At 28.0% G+C, this 20,379-nt stretch overlaps 5 protein-coding genes across 6 annotated transcripts; 3 read left to right on the top strand and 2 right to left on the bottom strand.

Annotated features, from left to right (window-relative positions):
- Positions 1–3,985: 3,985 nt before the first annotated feature.
- LOC129607933 (protein spartin) lies at positions 3,986–7,491 on the bottom strand. 2 transcript variants are annotated; one of them, XM_055519197.1, is made up of 5 exons: positions 7,438–7,491; positions 7,290–7,360; positions 6,461–6,969; positions 5,468–6,399; positions 3,986–5,408 (listed from the first exon to the last, which is right to left on the bottom strand). In XM_055519197.1, exons 3-5 carry the CDS (start codon positions 6,959–6,961, stop codon positions 5,153–5,155), a joined length of 1,689 nt encoding a protein of 562 aa, XP_055375172.1. In that variant the 5' UTR covers positions 6,962–6,969; positions 7,290–7,360; positions 7,438–7,491; the 3' UTR covers positions 3,986–5,152. The 2 variants fall into 2 exon arrangements, with proteins under 2 accessions (XP_055375172.1, XP_055375171.1); XM_055519196.1 differs by having other exon boundaries at positions 7,422–7,484.
- Positions 7,492–8,138: 647 nt separating this feature from the next.
- Positions 8,139–9,897, top strand: LOC129607940 (polymerase delta-interacting protein 2). Its single transcript, XM_055519207.1, has 8 exons — positions 8,139–8,345; positions 8,420–8,570; positions 8,662–8,775; positions 8,837–8,958; positions 9,022–9,148; positions 9,209–9,301; positions 9,372–9,577; positions 9,627–9,897. Exons 1-8 carry the CDS (start codon positions 8,254–8,256, stop codon positions 9,757–9,759), a joined length of 1,038 nt encoding a protein of 345 aa, XP_055375182.1. The 5' UTR covers positions 8,139–8,253; the 3' UTR covers positions 9,760–9,897.
- A 56-nt stretch (positions 9,898–9,953) lies between these two features.
- On the bottom strand, positions 9,954–11,138 carry LOC129607941 (GPN-loop GTPase 3). The gene is made up of 4 exons (XM_055519208.1): positions 10,703–11,138; positions 10,428–10,627; positions 10,164–10,357; positions 9,954–10,113 (listed from the first exon to the last, which is right to left on the bottom strand). Exons 1-4 carry the CDS (start codon positions 11,010–11,012, stop codon positions 9,957–9,959), a joined length of 861 nt encoding a protein of 286 aa, XP_055375183.1. The 5' UTR covers positions 11,013–11,138; the 3' UTR covers positions 9,954–9,956.
- Positions 11,139–12,773: 1,635 nt separating this feature from the next.
- Positions 12,774–18,648, top strand: LOC129607833 (poly [ADP-ribose] polymerase tankyrase). Its single transcript, XM_055519030.1, has 9 exons — positions 12,774–13,417; positions 14,615–15,397; positions 15,465–15,625; positions 15,685–16,435; positions 16,521–16,685; positions 16,739–17,802; positions 17,862–18,154; positions 18,213–18,369; positions 18,423–18,648. The coding sequence occupies exons 1-9, from the start codon at positions 13,225–13,227 to the stop codon at positions 18,498–18,500; spliced, it is 3,645 nt and encodes a 1,214-aa protein (XP_055375005.1). The 5' UTR covers positions 12,774–13,224; the 3' UTR covers positions 18,501–18,648.
- LOC129608147 (GATA zinc finger domain-containing protein 15-like) lies at positions 18,504–19,748 on the top strand. Its single transcript, XM_055519477.1, has one exon. The coding sequence runs from the start codon at positions 18,504–18,506 to the stop codon at positions 19,746–19,748; it is 1,245 nt and encodes a 414-aa protein (XP_055375452.1).
- Positions 19,749–20,379: the final 631 nt, after the last annotated feature.

Here is a 20,379-nt window from a genome sequence, read left to right on the forward strand (position 1 = left end):
ATATAATAAAATTAAATGAAAATTTTTAATTAAATATTGTTTATTTTAAATATTACATTATCCGCTTTTTATTTTGTTCTGTTAAGTTTAGGTAATTTAATTTAAATCAATAAAATTATGCAAAAAAAAAAATATATATATATATAGAAAACATAATAAAAATCAATTTAATTGCTTTTCTTTTTTTTTTTTTTTTCTAAAATACAAATACCTAATACAAAAATATTAATTAGAAGTAAAACATACAATTGAAAATTTGATAACATTATTTAAAATAATTATTATGGTAAGACTTTGGAGTTATTCTTGCTTTTTAGTAGGGAAAAAGAAGAATATAAATTACAAGTTCAAAACAATTGTACCTTTTTTTTTTAATTTCAAATATAAATAAACGCGAAAAGTTTTTAGAATCTAATTAAATTATAGTTTCTGTTTTTTAATAGTGATTTTTTCAAAAAAATTTATAATTTTTGTCTAAGCAACTTATTAGATAAAGAGATTTTCCCTTTATAATTTTTTTAGGTTTTACATTGAATTTGGGCGACATATTTTTGTCAAATTTATATTTTATTATAATTATTATGCTCTTAAAAATATGTTTTTTTATGTACATATATATTACGTTTTTTTTTTTTTTAAATAAATCGAAAGGTATTTATATATAAAATATTGTAGCCAAAATATTTTAAAAAATTTTGTAAATAGATATTTTTATGAGCATATTTTTTTCCGGCAAAAAAAAACACAAAAATGTTTTTGAATATTTATTGTAAAAGATTACTCCGCCGCAGATAAGAGATAAGTTAAGTGATTTTTGTTTTTTCCAATTTATTAAAATTTTATTATTTTAATAATAATAATCTCTTTTTTATAAAACTTATGAAAAAGAAAACAACAACGTTTCAATAAAAATGAGTATTTATATATTCAAATATTTCAAGAAAATTTACTAGATAGAATATTTAATAATAATATATTATGTATTAAGAAATTGAATTTATTTGTGTAAAAACAAGTATTATGAAAATCACACCACGTAATTGAGACTGTTTTTAGTTCCTAACTTTACTCAAGTCTGCAGCGAAAATAATGCAAAAAAATTTAATTGATTATTTAGGCAAAAAAAAAAAAAATAAATTTTTTTTTTTTTTAAATTGTAATTATCGACAATATTCGTGATTAAAATATGTGTGGAATTCAAATTTTTCTTTTGATTTTCAAAAACAAATATATTTAAAATAAATCAATAATTTCATATCATATTTTATTTTAATCATTATAAAATGTTTCAATTCTCAAAAAAATTTATGCTATAAAAATTAGAAACTCATTAACAACTTAAATATTATTTAATAGTATTCCTCAACAAAAATGAAATTACTAGAATATTGTTTTGAGAGAGCTTATTATTAACTACCATATGAAAAATATTATTTACGATTAGACTTTGTAATGAAATTTCATAACTATTTAAATAAATTTAATCTTAAATAATTTCTCTAAATTCTAACATAATGGTTTTATTAGGACCAGTAAAATATTACAAATTATACATATTAAATAATATTATAAACTTTATAAGATTTTTGGAATCCCTAAACGCAAGAAAAACAATTTAATTTAAGTACATATTATAAGTATGCAAAGTATCACTATTTTATTCATATGTAACTAAAATATCTTACTTCAATTTTCTTTACTTCACTTTAATTAATAAGGGATAATTATTTAAATTAATAAAATAAAACTTTAATTCATGCAATAATTCATGAGCATGTACAGACTGACAATAGTGATTTATGTATAATAAAAATATTCACATGATATAGGTAAATTTATTTACACTATTTTTCTTTCGATTATTAATTAATTTTTATTAAATAAATAAAAATAAAAATTATTGTCAAATTTTCAATATTTATATAGCCAAATATCAACCCATATTCTGTTTTTCTGCCTCATTTAAGGTGATAGGATATTGAAAAGAATTTTGTTTTTCAGTATAGAATTTCGAATTTTAGAATAAATTTTGTTCAGAAAATTAGAAAATTTTTGAAATGAGAATATAGGTGATTTTTGTGAAAGCATTTATAAAAGTCATCTTTATAAAACATTTTATAATTTTAGTGAATTCGAAATGCTGCCTTTTAAAATATGTACCAAATTTGACTATAAAAAATTAATAAAATTATCGATTTTATTTTCTTCTTTAATTTTGATAATTGATCATAAAATATAAAACTTGCTTCAATGTACATCACTTTTTTCTTAGGTTAATTAAAAATAAAGACATTGAATACCAACTATTGTACATATAATTTATAAGATTTTGTTAAGGTATTAATTACAGAAAAACTTTATAATAATAAAAATATTAACAGGAAAATACTAAAAAAATAAATTAATTTATAATTACACTAAATAATATGCGATACTTCTAATTTAATTCGATTTGAGTAGACTACATTTACATTTAAATAGAAACTTCTTTTCCATTTTTTCCATTGAATCACATTTTTCATTTCTGTAAAAGTGGAAGTCTAATTTTACATAATCAAGATGTTTAAAATAAACTAATTTAAAACATTTTGCATTTACGAGATACATATTTGGTAGGATACAATAATATGTATTAGATCGTAATATTCTCTACTTTGGACGCCAGCAAAAATATATTTAGATTTACAAAAAAAAAAAAATATATTTTTGTTATGAAAAATTATTTTATGTATAACCACAGGAAAACCAGCTCCAATAATTGAAATTTTTTGATTTGTTTATACAAAATATTCTTTTTGATAATAAAAATTCAAAATCGATTTCACATGGAATTGGACGAAATCAAAAATTTAAAAAATCAAAAAGGGTCTAGAAATATACCGTGACTTCAATAATGCGCTTACGACGTAAATTTTACAAAATATCAAATCCCAAAAAGTTTAGTAAAAGCTCTTGACATTGTACATTTTCCTTAAATTCGTTTTATACGTAGCGGAAACGTAAAATTAAAGTAAATTTTGTATTGAAAAAATCGAGCACGCTTTTCTTATACCTTGTCATATAAATGTTGTCAGAAATAACCGATAAAATAATCTAGCATATATTTTCAGCAATTGAAAGCTCTGAGACGGTACTATAACCGTATTAATACCGTACTTAAATCTTTTTTTACAGCATTATTGAAGTCACGAATACTTAACAAATTCATTTATTATGTGTGAACCTTCACAATATAGCTCTTTGTATATTTATAACTCCGGGAATAAGATTTGAAAAGCAAAATCTTGTTCAATTAAATTTTTGAAGCTTTGAATTAATATTTTATATTTCTTGAAATTTGAAAATTTCAATGTTTTTTTGGTTTATGCGAAGTAATTCTATTAAAGGAAAACCGTTCCACTTTTTGGGACTAATTCAGTTTTATATTAATTTATAAATGTATTTTAAAGAACAATAAAACAATTTGATTTTGACTAAAAAATATGTGATATGGAATTTTTTTTTTAAAAGCGTAGGGAATTTCCTCAACAACACAAAAAGAAATTATAATTGAATAATGGAAGCTGGATTTCTTTTACAAAGTTATGCAAAATTATGTAATTAAAAAAAAAAAAAGAGTTAATAAATACAATTTCTAAAAATAACAAACTACATGCATATAAAATACTTATATGAAAATATTTAATAACGAAGAAATGTTGATAAAATAATTTAAAAATTATATACATATATATAAAAAAATTATGATTATAAATAAATATTATTTTAAAAAAAAAAGTTTAAATATACGTTCTTTTTCCAATAATATTTAATTGAATATATTTCTAGTAGATTTTTACATTCGTGTTGAAGAGTTAAAAAATTGGCTTATATTGGCTTGGCTCTTAATTTTTTCTTAAAATTCTAGCACCCACCTATTTATTTATCTATTTCAGTAAAATATGTAATACATATGTTACTTTTGAAGACTCTCGTCTAAAAGGAATTAATAATAAAAACGTTTCATAATAGTCAACTGGACTCTTTGTGGGAACTGCAAAATGTTTAATTTTGTATTAATTGTGATGGTGCCCGTTGTATTAAAATTGATAATTTTTGTAAAACAATAATTAACTGGACAGAAATGATAAATATTTCTAGATAAAAGAAATTAACAGCAAAATTTTTCATAATAAGAAGTGTGTATATATTTAAATTAAAAAGCATAAAATTATATTTAAAATTTTTTTTTTTTTATTGATAACAAAATGAGTATATATTTACGAAAATACATATGGAAGTCTTTTTACGCCAATTCTTTGAATAAAAATTGTAAAAAATGAGATTTTACACTTTAAGCACTTAATACTATATAAAATACCAGCCCAACTTATTATTTGTAAGTATGTGTGTATATTTTTATATTAGGTATTTAATATCCAATAAATTAATTTAAAAATATATAGTAATATACGCGTAAATGAAGTGATTTTGAAAATTTAATCCTTTGAGTAAAAATTTAAACCTTCAACTTATATAAGTATAAGTAGGTATATAATATAGTCTTTATGGCTTTCTTTTTAAGTTTTAATCAAAGTACATTTTCAAAATGACCCTAATGGAAGAAGCTGTCATTCTAAACTTTCAGTTTCTAAAAGTATGATACAAAGAAAAATCCTCTTTCCTTACGTGTTAAAATATAAAAAAATTATGAGTTTCATTTTTGATTAAATTATATCAAAATTATTAATAATTTCAGAATTAATGTTAAATAGAATCTTTTCTTTTCCAAACTGGATAAAATCATGTTTTTAAAAGATTTTAATTAAATATTGATTTATTTAAAAAAATCTCTAAAATAGAAAGAAACAGCGCAATGTAATTTCTTATCTAATGAGGATATACATAGTATGTGTATAGTACATACATAATATTATATAACTAAGACTGTGGCAATAAATCGTGTGCATTATGCGTTTGCACGTCGTATACCCTTTTCTTTTATTTATTAATATGCATTAAGAAATCAATCATAGAAAACTGACATTTTAAAATTTTCATAATTTTGATAAAGATCCTAATCCTACATTTAAAGCCAATTTGTTTGAAAATGACAGCTTCTTCCAAGTGTATTGATATAATGTATATATATAAACATATAAAAATAAGATATTTATTTCTTTTGAATTTGCATTTCAAAATTTTCTAGTTCTGGATATAACCCTGCAGCTGGTAAAGATCCTCCTGATGCGTCTGACGTTTCTTGTAAAGTTGGTCGAAAATCTTCAATTACAGCTTTTCCAGCATTTTTAGCTGTCCGTTTAACAATACCCTTTGGTGTAATGTAATTAACATTTCGACTTACATTAATAACATTTCCAACTGTATCAAATGTTTCATGAGCGACAGAGCCTGCAGATTTTCCATACCTAAAAAGTTAACAAAAACTTAGAAAATATAAATATATAAACGGATTTTAAGGAAATACTTGTGTTCAATGAGCTTTACAGAATTTTCACTTATATTACGACCTAAAATATTTGCAGAATCTTCCAATCCAGCATAAACAGTACTGAAACCTTCTACAGCGCCAGCTGCTATTGTTAAAACACCAGCCATTTTATCATTTGCATCTTGTTCATCAATGCCAAAACTTTTCGATAATAATCTAGATCCATGTCTTTGTATATGTGGAGCTAAATACCTTCCTAATGCCATTGTGGATGAACATACTTTACCAGCAATATAACCCGTTACATTTGCCGCAACACCACTGACATTCTTGACGACTTGCATTGTTGTCTGAACGTTTCCGGGAACGTGTTGATTTTGAGGAGCTTTATCAATTTTAGAAATCAAATAAGGTGTTGAATATGTCATGAATTCTCCAGTTTTTTCAGCGCCTTTAATTATATTTCTTGAGATAAATTGAGCCCCTTTAACTATGTTTTCTGAAACAACGACACTCATGCGACGAGGCGGACGTGCTTTAGCTTCCTCAATAGATTCAATAATAACCCCGTGCAAAATAGCCTCTAGCAGATCTAATGCCAAAAGATCAGCTTCATCCTCTTTGGGCACGATAATTCCAAATGAAGCTCCGCATTCAGTTCCCTCTAAATCTGGGAAAATAAAAGCCCCAAACTTTGTTCTATAGCATGGAGAAACACCAGGGATTAAAGGATAAATCCATGATGATTCATCTTGTCCATCGAAATTATCGTGGGGATGGTTTGGATTGGAAATTATACAAAACGAACTCGTTGGAGAGGGTGTGTCGGGCAAATCTTTGTCTGGAGTTTCATTTTTAATTTGAAGTGGTACTGCATTACACGTTTTTATAATTTGAATAAAATAAGTTGTTTGAAGATTTTTTTTTTGATCCTTAGCTAAACAAACAATACGCATTGTTGAGTTCTCCTAAAATTTATTTCTATAAAAATTAAGTAAAATAAAAAATTTTCAAATAGAACGTAATTACCGATGTAGTCGTTACTAAACCATTTGGTTTAATATGATACAATTTAACACCTTCACATTGAAATAAAAGTTCCAAATCATGGGTGTCTGTTTCATCAAATTGAAGTTCCTTTAAAGCTTGAGCTAATTCAGTATATGTGCGGGGGCGGCCTGATTCATTTACTTCAACTAAAGCATCAGTTCCAACATCAATCGCTGCTTGATGATTTTGACTCAAAATGCTTATTCTTTGTATGATTTCAGCTCGTGCTCTTTTCATTTTATGTATCATTTGGCAAGCCTCATTCCACTGAGCTTTAACATTGACAAAGTTCTCCGGTAAACCAACTGGTGTAGAAAGTGCCATATCTATAATTTCGACTCCATTTTTATATTTTTCTAATGCTTCATAAGGTTTTTCATTTTCTTCAAGCCGTACTGCCTCATCTACTACTTTAAAAGCTTGATTATGCAATTGTTTGATTGTTTGAAATGAAGTTTCAAAATCATTTATGGAAACCATATTTACACCTATAAATGCATGCTATTAAATTTATACATATGAATGTAGGTATATATATACTATATATGTAAGTGAATTGTGCTGAAAAATATAGGAGAGCATATACCTTCCTAGTTACATACTTTTCATTTTACTCAAGTTGAAAATGAATACCAAAAAACAGGAAATTGCTAAAGAGCAAACATTTCAAAATTAAAGACAATTATTGTGAAATAAAGCTAGAATGTTTGAAAATGTATATTCGTTTTTATGTACAAACGTATGTATATTAGACGATAGCAACAATCTTACTCATTACAGCCACAATACCACAAATAAATACACTTACCAATATATGTGCTTCCTTTTACTAATATTAAATAAATAAATACAAAAATCTATGCAATTTTTTTTTTCCGTCTGAAAAAAAGTAAATAAATGGTTAGATACTGATTGAACTTTGATAGTTTTCGCTGAATACCTAGTCTACCACTTACATATGCAAACGAATATGTTTATTTATGTATAGATTTTTCTCCTGCTTCTTTCTAGACTGTTTATTTTTATCATATGACAAATATTAAACTTACCAACATCAGATAATTTTATAACATTTTTTTTGAGCTTTGAGAATTATATAAAGCAGTGCATACACTACATTGTTTATTATTTTCTTTCCAACAAAGAAACACTAATATGCTTGACTTCGAACACTTGTATAACCTCACTTGAAATGTTGTTTCTCCTTTCACATCTGTTTTACGTCACAAGGCTTGCAATACATTTTTCTTTTCATACATAAATCATAGTTTAAAGCCTAAAAAATCTTCTAATTCAAAAACACGAGAAAAAAATATCCAAAGCTGTAAACAGAAATGGTGGACGATTTCCATTCTTCACGCAGAACAACAATAAAAAGCGCCACACACACGTGGAAACAGATGAATTCGAAAAAAACCGCCAACGGTAATTTCGCTCTATTTTGGGCAGTACCATTTATGTTATGTGCATTTTATATGAATTGTGACGTTTGGCCGAGGAAAATTGAAAATCGCTCTTGTTCTGTTGTCAAATTTGAAACAGTTTCTGATTGCTGCTAATTGAAAGCGATTGAAACGACCTAAAACTTGTATTTTTAATTTTTGTATTTTCATTTAATATAGTCAGCTGTTAATTAACCTACTGACAGCTATATTTTTATTTTTGAAGCTTTTAGAATGTTCACGTAGTTTAAAAAAAAAAAATTTAAAATAATTCGCATAATAATTTCTTAGAAAATTAAATTTATCTAAAAAATAAAAAGTAAAATAATTATGCAGTTAACTAACATTACTTTAAGAGTAACAAGGACTTATTGCTTCAATGTCTTTCTCCGAACGATATCCACATCTTCACAACTGCAGAAGTACGTTAAAAAATTTAATTTTTCAATTTTTGTACGTAATTTCTTATATAATTTTTTTTACTAACAAAATTTAGATTAGCGGAAGTTGGAAAATTGGAATTACCAAAAATCGAAGGGAAATATGATACAGGACAATTGTTTTTGCATCGGGTTTTTGGTTACAGAGGTGTTATATTATTTCCTTGGTATGCAAGAGTATTTGATAGAGATGCCCCAACCAATAAGGTATTTAGTTTAAATAAAAAAAAACTAAATTTTCGACTATAGTATAAAAAAAGTAAAAAAAAAATCATATAAATAATAAATTATTTTAAAGCTTGTAGAACCAGAAAAAAAAGTCGAAGGTGGCCCAATTGATAACAAGGAAAATAAAAGCAAAATGCACACTTTTTATCAAGTTCTCATTGATACAAGAGATTGCCCATTTATTGTAATACACCATATTTAAATAAATGCATATTAAATATGATTCTCCCGAACATTTATTTTAGAGAGCTCAAACGGAAGCTGTAACTTTTTTAAGCAATCAAGATTCAAATCGAAGTTTATATGCGATTCCTGGCTTGGATTATGTTGCTCATGAAGATATAATGCCATATACTTCTTCAGAAAAGTATATTAATTTCTAAGCAAACCAGAAAATAAATTTATGTACATATATTACTTATTTTTAAAGGAATCCTCTTCAGCATGAACTGTTTGATAAGTTTTTAACACACGATTCTAGTAAAGATCCACCCTTTGTAGCTCACGAAACTCTAAAAGTATGGCAAAAAAAGAATCATCCTTGGTTGGAATTATCTGTAATTTTATTTAAATTTTGCTATAAATAATGGTTTTTCTTACCAAATATGCAATTTTAGGACGTACATAAAGAAACAACAGAAGGCGTTAGAGTTACAGTAATTCCATTTTATATGGGATGTAGAGAATCACCAGCATCATCTGTTTATTGGGTTAGTTTTATTAAGATTTTAGTTCGAAATCCAAAGAAGTTTTTTTTTAATATATATTTACTTTTTTTAGTGGAGATATTGTATTCGTTTAGAAAATTTAGGTGAATTAAGTGTCCAATTAAGGGAAAGACATTGGCGTATTTTTTCATTGTCTGGAACGTTAGAAACAGTGCGGGGCCGGGGTGTTGTAGGACAAGAACCAGTATTAAGTCCAAGACTACCAGCTTTTCAGTACAGTAGTCACGTAAGCTTACAAGCTCCGAGTGGTCATATGTGGTAAGTGCAAAATATTTTGAAAAAACAAAACTTAAAGAAATATTTTAAGGGGTACCTTTCGAATGGAACGAGAAGATGGGCATACATTTGATTGTAGAATTCCTCCATTTTCTTTGGAAAGCAAACCTGATGAAAGTACACCATCTCAAACCAATCCAACAGTCCCAGATGAAACTGTGTAACACAGATATTAACGGATGTCGAAGTTTTTGAAATATTTCTTTTTAATTATATCAAAATTGAAATTTAAGATTGTGCAAGAAATTATCTAAACCAGTTTATGAAACGATCTTCATTATATTGAAATTATTAAAATAGATAAATGTTATATACATACAAAAATACATATTTTCATTTATGTTTTTTAAAAAGTTGAAAGTTAATCATTTTCTTCGTTTTCATTTTCCTCAACCGGGTCAAAATCTTGAATTTTTACATCTCCATCTTCTCCATATTGTATTACGTTATCAATTTGTAACAGTAAATCATCTACAGTTTCTTCATCATTCATGTTAAGCGGTATAAAACGGACCAAACTGAAAGAACAGTCATAATTTGTTTTTCAAAGTTTTAACAAAATATTTACCTGAAATCTTCTATTAAATTTCCAATAGCTTCTGATAATTTTCTATGTCTTCGACCCCATGCCGATTCTTTAGTTATTTCTCCCAACAAGGCTTTTGGGTCAGGCTCTAAGTATTTATCTAATTGATTTCTAGCACTTTTGCTTAAAAGATCCATTTTTGTCAACACGTTTACATGTGGAGCTTCTAAATTTATCTTAAATTTTTAAATGTATTTAGTTATTTATAGAAGTAACAATTTTTAAATAAATTATTGTAAAAATTACCATTACGCTCAAAGCAGCCATTGTCCCAGATATAAATTTCGCACCATCAATCATAAATTGTGAATCAACCAAAAATACAGTACATATACGAAAATTCCAAGACTGGAGAAGCTCAACTAATTGTTTACCCATATTCAAATGTGTATAAAGCTCTATTTGACCTGGCATATCAAATAAAATATAATCATCATCGGGGTCAGCTGAAATAAATTTTAAAATTTAAATTAAATTAGTGTTTGTAATTAAAATTTTGCATTTGTATAATTAAAGCTTACCATCAATATCTTCATCAGATCCTCCACATAATTGATCTTTCAACCAATTCTGGTTTTCAATTAAATATTCTAAACAAAACACCAAACCACCGTTTGGCCCTAAGTGCAATTCTTCATCTTCCATTGCATCGTCTAGTTGTATTAAATCGCGAATATCTGCCAAAGGAGTATAATCGAAATTCTCTGCAGCTGGGTCTAAGTTTACAACTTCAATAACACGTTTTGAATCCTGTGCATGCCTCTGAATCATGGAACAGTAAGTTGATTTGCCACTTCCTGCAGGACCCATTACAATTTGTCCGTATCGCATCTTTGTCCGGTTTTGTTTTTTATTTTTACAGAAAAATCTGTTAAAATTGTAATATAAGGAAATTAAAATAATAATTCTATATTTCGTTAGTTGTTTATTTTATTTGTACATATTGCGATTGTTATGATAGGATGACTAAAATGACAGCTGACAGCAAAACCAGCAAACAGCTGAAACACGAAATTGTGCATTACATTTGATTTTATTGTTATGAAAATGACAAAAATTTTTTACCTTTTTATACAAATTTCCGTAAACTCTACAGTATGTATGTTTAACCATATCTGCTACATTATATAAAGCAAATAATAGTCCCAACAAAAAAATATTATTGTTAGATGCACTAAATTGTTTTTTTAATAAAAAACTTTTTGCATTTTACCCATCTTTTTTAATTTTGCCGCTAAATTTAGGTATTTTTCTCCACACCGTCAAACCAAATAAAATTTAGGCAACAACTTTTTTAGTGAGTTTCAAAAGTTTTTTAAGCTGATTTTACTTTGTTAAAAAGTGAGAAATTATACTTTTTAAATTAATTCATTTTTTAAAGTGATTAAAACGAGTACTTTCCAAATTGCATTGTTTAGCTACAGAAAGTAATGAAAAAAAAATCCTTAATTAAAAAGATTACGGTACCTTGTGATTAATTAAGAAGGTTCAAAAAGAAGTGAATTTTTTTCGTCCTAAAATTTGATTAAAAAAATCAAATTTATAAGAGTTCTTTGTTGTTTTTTAAACACTGCCTTTCCAAAATATGAAGAACTGCCTTTCCAAAATATACCAAAGTTGTGCGATTATGAATTTGATTTTTTATAACAAGTTTATCCTAATGGGGAACATGTTATTATTTTCCTATAGTGTGAAAGAATATTTAAGGTGAATCAAAAATTTTTTTGATACAAACTCTAAATTCGTCGTTCAAATCACTATCCAGCTGTCAAACATAGATGGAAATTCGAAAGTGTAAACGTAAACATGGGCTTGGAATTTTAGTCAATATGATTGAAAATAATAAAATACACAAAGCTAATAAATTTTTGTAGCATGTAAATACAGTATTGTACAGTTTTTTAATTCCACAGTAGATAAAGCAATAATGAAATTGATGGTTTTTAAAAAAAACATATTGAAGTTGAATTTAACTTAACTTTTTAGGAAAAAGTACAAAAAAAACTGCTTAAAAAATAAAGATAATGTCACTACTTCAAATTTCGAAAACAAAATATTTTAACTCTTCGCGAACTAGGTGAAATCAGCTTAAGCGTGTTGTCGAAGCGAAAATAACAGCAATAGAATAGCCATTTTCGGAAAACATTTTTATTGTTCCTTAGTTATTTGAAAAAAATTTAATAGCCTAACATGCAAATAAAACGATAAAATAAAACGATAAAAATGCCTTAGAATTTAATTAAATTGGCTTCGTGAATGAGTTAATTGATAACAAAAATTTACTGTATGCATCTGTAATATTAGGTATGAATGCATATGTCAAGCATATATACATGAATTTATACATGAATGTATACATGAATTTCGAATTTGATTATGGTGACGCTATTTACATGTTGTACATGAAGATTCGAAAAATAAATAAACAAAGACAACTTTAGAACTTACCCTACTTACATTATTTTTTTTCTTGTATGTAAAAACTGGTCTAAGTTCTTTGAACATAAAGTTTTGTACGTGCTTTCACTCTAAAATATTTCGTAGAAATTATTTACGAAGGCTGAAACAAATCTGTAGTGGTTACTGGTTGGCTTTGTCATTAGTTAGTTGTGTCTGAGTTTTTTTTTCTATTCAAATTATAAATTGATATTAAACAACTTAAAGAAAAAAAAAATTATTTTTTAATTAAATGTATTTTAGTTTGAATTAGTTAATTAATAAATGTTAAGTTGAAAATATCGTCAAAATAAAATAAATACATTATTATGTATACATAGGTGTAGTTTTAAAATGCATTTGTTGTCGCGAGCAAAATTGTGATTGAATTTTGCAATTTTACAATTTAAGAAAATTTTAAAACAATATCCAAAATGTCTTTCGTATGACAAAATTTAATTAAATAAAAAAAAAAAAACAAAGAAATAAAAATTGCTTTTAGAATTTAAAATAAAATCTAAAAGAGAAGAGAAGTAGAAAAAAAAAAATCGATAAAAATTTTCAATAATTTGAAGAAATTGATTTTGCATTTGAACATAAATTTAAAATGTCAAATCGAAGTCGAACATTAAATTGTAATTTAGATTCTGCTATGCTAAATCAAAATGATCCATTACGTGAATTATTTGAGGCATGTAAAACTGGTGATATAGCAAAAGTAAAAAAATTAATAACACCTCAGACAGTCAATTCGAGGGATACAGCAGGAAGAAAATCTACACCATTACATTTTGCTGCAGGTACATACTTATATGCATATTACTGCTATTATTATTTTAAAATAAAAAAAAAAAATTACCTTGATTACCATAATATTTAGAAAGTGCTGTATACGCATATATGTATATATATATATATATATATATATATTTATGTATATAATAGACATATGTTCATAACAAACCCACTTATTTATATTTAAATGAATTAGTATAAAAGGGGTACATACTATCTACAAGAAAAACAAAATATGATAAAATGTAGAGCAAAATTAAATGTAGACCTAGCATTTAAATTGAGTCACATATTAAAAAAAAAATTTTAAATTGTAGAAAGTAGAAATTTAAATGAACTAAAATTGTGTTTTTATTAATTTTTTTAAAAAATTTTATAGAAATTCTTGAAAAGGTTCATTACAAACAATTATTTTCTTTATTTCAACTACTTAGTTGCATGTTTTCTAATTTTATCAAATGTTTTAAATAATAATTATGAAAAATTTGATTTCTTATGTCCTGTATAATTTACATACATATGTGTGACTATATACATGACGTATATTTATGATTAAAAAAAAAGTACATCAAATTAAAAGAAGATCTAAGCAAACTAGAAAACATAAATATTACTCGACTTAGTCATAACTTTGTGATTTTTTTGTTCATGCGAATTGAAAATTATGAATTGCTTGCAAATACCATAAGGCTGGAAGAGCTTATATCAATGAGCTTCCAACTGTTATCGTTTAAATCTGTTACTTCAGTTTATGGTAACAAATTTTCTAAAGATCTGGCTGGTTAACATGTCGCTTGTTTTGTGTATTATAATAGCTGAGTTGATGCACATGAGTCGAACAAACCTTTAATACAGAAAAGGTGTTGAAAAAGAACCATCATCCATTTTAAAATCTGAATCTAAAAATTCTTGTTTAAATTTTATATATACTTATGTATTTACCACCATCAACTCATTTTACATATTTAGTGTTGAACACTTCAACTGGCTCTAAAATTTGAGTTTTTCCATAACTTATAAAGTACATTTGGTTCACACACTTGGATAAAAAGAAGATTACGAAAAAATTGTATCTATGTACTCAATGTACTTTATTTACACAAAAATTTAATTATATACATATATGAATGTGTATGTATGTATGTACATTTCTGTTTTCTCGAACATTAAATATTTTAATTGGAACATTGAACATTTTTCAGGTTACGGGCGAAGAGAAGTCGTTGAATATCTTTTGTCGAATGGAGCTTCTATTCAAGCTTGTGATGAAGGGGGCTTACATCCTTTACATAACGCATGTTCATTCGGGCATGCTGAAGTAGTACGCTTACTTTTAGAAGCTGGGGCTAGCCCTAATACGACAGATAATTGGAATTATACACCACTTCATGAAGCCGCTAGTAAAGGAAAAGTGGATGTTTGTATAGCTTTACTTCAACATGGCGCCAATTCTAATATTAGAAATTCTGAACAAAAAACACCATTAGAGCTGGCTGATGAAAATACGAGACCTGTTTTGACTGGGGAGTATCGAAAAGATGAACTATTGGAGGCGGCACGTTCTGGAGCTGAAGATAAACTTTTATCATTTTTGACTCCCTTAAATGTTAATTGCCATGCAAGTGATGGACGACGCTCCACGCCACTTCACTTAGCAGCTGGTTATAATCGAATTAGAATTGTTCAAATTTTATTAGAACATGGAGCAGACGTACATGCAAAAGACAAAGGTGGATTGGTTCCATTGCATAATGCTTGCTCATATGGTCACTTCGAAGTTACAGAACTTTTAATAAAACATGGAGCGAATGTTAATGCTAACGATTTATGGGCTTTCACTCCTTTACACGAAGCTTCGTCTAAAAGTCGTATAGAAGTTTGTAGTTTACTGCTAAGTGAAGGAGCAGATCCTACTTTGCTAAATTGCCACAACAAATCTGCTATTGATTCAGCTCCCACAAGAGAATTGAGAGAAAGGATTGCGTGTAAGTAAAATAAAATTCCATACTTACAAATATTACAATATTAATAAAATTTAATATTTTTTTTTAGACGAATATAAAGGGCACGGAGTTTTAGATGCTTGCCGGCAAGCAGATATTTCGAAACTCAAAAAGTATTTAACTTCTGAAACTGTGAATTTCATTCATCCTTACAGTGGTGACACTCCACTTCATGCAGTGGCCATGTCAGTTTATCCAAAACGAAAGCAGGTGAGAATAAAAATTTAAAATTTAATTTTGTATTATAATAACCAACAAATGATTTAAAGATTTTAGAAATTTTAATACGAAAAGGTGCATTACTTAACGAAAAAAATAAAGATTTTCTGACATCTTTACACATAGCTGCAGATAATTCGCATTATGATATAATGGATATTTTGTTAAAAAATGGAGCAAAAGTAAATGCTTTAGATGGTTTAGGACAAACGGCGCTACATAGATGTGCGCGCGATGATAACATTCAAGCTTGTCGTCTTTTGCTATCTTACTCAATAGATACAAGCATAGTATCATTGCAAAATCTCACAGCAGCACAATTGGCTTCAGATAATGTACTAAAAATTTTAAAAAATCCGCCAGACACAGATGTCGTAGAGTGTCAGTTATTGGAAGCAGCAAAGGCTGGTGATTTGGATACTGTTCGACGAATTGTTATTGCAAATTCACATACAGTTAATTGCCGTGATTTAGATGGAAGGCACTCAACGCCTTTACATTTTGCAGCAGGCTACAATAGAGTACCTGTTGTTGAGTTTCTATTGGAACATGGAGCGGAAGTTCACGCTGCAGACAAAGGTGGTTTGGTACCTTTGCACAACGCATGTTCTTACGGTCATTTTGAGGTGACAGAGCTGTTAGTTAAGCATGGAGCTAATGTAAATGTAGCCGATTTGTGGAAATTTACTCCGCTTCATGAAGCTGCAGCGAAAGGTAAATTTGAGATAGTGAAATTGTTATTAAAACATGGAGCCGATCCAAGTAAAAAAAATCGGGATGGGGCCACTCCTTTAGATTTAGGTAATGACAATACATTTTTAAATTTTTCATTTCAAATGCTATTTTTTTTAATGTCCACGCTTGACAACTTATACTAAATTTATAGTTCGAGAAGGAGATCAAGATGTTGCAGATTTGCTTCGAGGAAACTCTGCATTATTGGATGCTGCCAAAAAAGGTAACTTAGCTAGAGTTCAACGGTTAGTAACACCTGAGAATATAAACTGTAGGGATGCGCAAGGTCGAAATTCTACACCTCTTCATTTAGCAGGTAATCTTTTTGCAGTGTGTGTTAAGAAAAAATATTAACATGTAACATTTTAGCCGGTTATAACAACTATGAAGTTGCTGAATACCTCCTTGAAAATGGCGCTGACGTTAATGCTCAAGATAAAGGGGGATTGATTCCATTACATAATGCATCATCCTATGGACACTTAGATATTGCAGCATTATTAATTAAATATAAGACTGTGGTTAATGCAACTGACAAATGGGGTTTCACGCCTTTGCATGAGGCAGCTCAAAAAGGTAGAACGCAATTATGTTCCTTGCTACTAGCACACGGAGCAGATCCTTACACAAAAAATCAAGAATCACAGACTCCTATAGAACTAGCAACAGCTGACGATGTGAAATGCTTATTACAAGATGCAATGACAACCTCTCTATCAAATCATGCTTCCGTTCTCTCCTTAAATAATATACAAACTTCTATAGGAAATACTACTGTCACTAATACGAATGGTAGTATGACGAAAATTCCCATATTACCTGAACCCACTGCGTGCAATAACGCGGTTCATAGTTCTATAATAACAGCATCGAATACTGCCTTGGCATCAGCACCAGTCGCTTCGACAACTATTTCGCCAACTACTGAAACTGTTACACTGCCAACAGGTGCATCTCTAACTTTAAGTGTTCCTGTCCCATTAAGTTCAAATGCGGCATTGAACTCATCAATAGGGCATCAATTGGCAGAAGCTAATTCATCTGATATGATAGGAGATGAAGCTTGTTCAGAACAAGATGCGATATCTAGCGTTGCAACTTTCCTTGCAAGTCTTCAGTTAGATCACTTGATAGACCTTTTCGAACGTGAGCAAATCACGTTGGAAATTTTAGCAGAAATGGGTCATGAAGACTTAAAGCAAGTTGGTGTTTCAGCATATGGTTTTAGACATAAAATTTTGAAGGGAATAGTTCAGTTGAGGCAAACCACAGGTATTGGAACAGCGAATTTAAACCCAGGAACTTTGTTAGTTGACTTATTACCAGATGATAAAGAATTTGTAGCTGTGGAGGAAGAAATGCAAGCGACGATAAGAGAACACAGAGATAATGGTCAATCTGGTGGTTATTTTAGTCGATATAACATTATTAGGGTAAATATTATGTAAATACCAAAAACTGATATAACTCTAAAGTGCTTTCTTAAAAAAAGGTTCAAAAAGTCCAAAACAGGAAATTGTGGGAAAGATATATTCATCGTAGACAAGAAGTTTATGAAGAGAATACTTTGCAGGCTAATGAAAGGATGCTTTTTCATGGAAGTCCATTTATCAACGCAATTGTTCAGAAAGGCTTTGACGAAAGACATGCGTATATTGGCGGAATGTTCGGTGCGGGAATTTATTTTGCTGAGCACAGCTCAAAAAGCAACCAGTATGTTTACGGAATCGGTGGAGGTATTGGTTGTCCTTCTCATAAAGACAAATCCTGTTATGTTTGTCCAAGGTTAGTAGATAATACATAAATATTGCACTCCAATAGCAATATAAACTTTTTTTTTTAGACAATTACTACTTTGTCGAGTAGCTCTGGGAAAATCATTTTTGCAATATAGCGCCATGAAAATGGCTCATGCTCCGCCTGGTCATCATTCTGTTATAGGTAGACCTTCAGCCGGCGGTTTGCACTTCACAGAATACGTTGTATACCGCGGAGAACAGGTAATTATAATTTAACTTTGCATTACTTTTTTTTATCAAATATTATTATAAAGGCTTATCCGGAGTACTTGATTACTTACCAAATTGTTAAGCCGGAAGATAGTTCTAGTGGGAATGAAGAATCAAGATGATGGATGCCATCTGTGGGATCAACTCCAACAACTTCACCGGCTACATCAACGTTAAATGCCTCTCAAAATGATCAGCATTCGAATAATAATAGCAGTATATATAGTCATTGTAATCATCAATATCAAAATAATTCAACTTCATTAGCTAACTCAACCGTAACTCTTTTAAATAATACAACAGTATTAAATGATCACTCGAATAACTCATCATCTACAACATCTTCTTCAACGTCAACACCAATTCACTCACCAGAACTACAATTATCATCTACAGTTAGTGTTGATAATAATTTACAAGCAATAACATCTATTATTAATCGATATTCAATTAGTTCTCAAATAACTACTGTAGCTGCAAGTACGACAACAGTTTCAGCATTTATTACATCTCCTAATAATTCGTTATCACCACCATCTTCCGGAAATCAATTTAATTATAATAGTTCACTAAATAAAAATCCATTTTATTCAAGTAACAATTCTCATCAACTACCAGATTCAACAAAATTCTTGATTATAACTCCAGCTGTCTCCATAGATCGCGACTTCGATAATGATACCGGGGCCCCTGCTAGTGAAGAATGTACTGAAACATATAATTATCCATCAATGAATTCTACTGCTAATTCAGAATTTAATTCCATTAACAATAATACTATAGAAATGACGAATATAACTGGTAACAACTGTAATTTAAAAAGCACCAATAACTTCTTTAATGAACAACACTCTCATTATCATAATCAACATCGCCAAAGCTTTTTAAGTAGTAATTTTCGCTCTAAATATAATTCTATATACAGTAATCAACAGATGAATGAACAACAACAAAAATCACAATATAACTTCTTATCAAAATCAGCAAATACGTTAAGTGGTTTTACAGCAGCAACCGCTCCGTCATCATGGCGATGGTGCAGTTTAATATGTGCTGCAATGCGTTGTTTTGGTGGGGGTCGTAACAATACAGCCCGCTCTCATTATACAAGTACATTTTCAGCACGTAATTATACACAAGTTAAAGATGATTCTGCATCATTCGGCAGTGGAAGCAGATTATCAAATCCATTCAGTTGCATTGGAGCTGGTGTATCTGATAGTAATGATAGTAGTATTAATAGTGGTATTAAATTAAATCGAAATCTAAAAACATCTTATCAAAATAATTCTTCAACTATGATTAATGGGCCTTTTACAACACCAAGGAAAACGCGAGATCACATGAACAACATATGTTATGAATTGTGACATTTTAATACAAAGTCTCGAATAATTATTTATTATAATTTTTCAAATATTAATTGTTTCGTCATTTCCATTTCAATTAGGATATGATATATAAAAAAAAAATAATAATTTTTAAGCATTTATGTATTTTGAAGAAATTTTTGGATCGTATTAACAAAAATATAAAGAAACTCTTAAAAAAATTACGTATAGCCATTTATAATGGAGTAATATAGATATACACACATACATAAAAATATACATATATATATGATAGAATATTTTACAATTTTCAATACAATGCATTGAAAATGAATTTTCTCGATTATAACCAATTTAATATTATAATATTACAAATATTTCAAGCTCGTTAATATTTATACAATATAATAATGTGTTATAGTGTCAACTGGTTTGATTTTTAATATATGTATAACTTATGTAATGATAAAAAAGTTGTAATGAAAATTTTGAAACATTAAAAATTAATTAAAGAAAATTTAAAAATATGGATGCACAACTTGATGTAACTTGATATAGGCTGTAATTAATGATTTAAAAAGAATTTTTTTTTTTTATATATTTCGATAGTTTGCTGCACATTTTATGATCTTGCAAGGTAAGCTAGGATAAATGCGTGTATTTAATATAA

This window comes from Condylostylus longicornis, unplaced genomic scaffold (assembly GCF_029603195.1).
Source record: "Condylostylus longicornis isolate FDR11 unplaced genomic scaffold, ASM2960319v2 ptg000030l, whole genome shotgun sequence".
NCBI lineage: Eukaryota > Metazoa > Arthropoda > Insecta > Diptera > Dolichopodidae > Condylostylus > Condylostylus longicornis.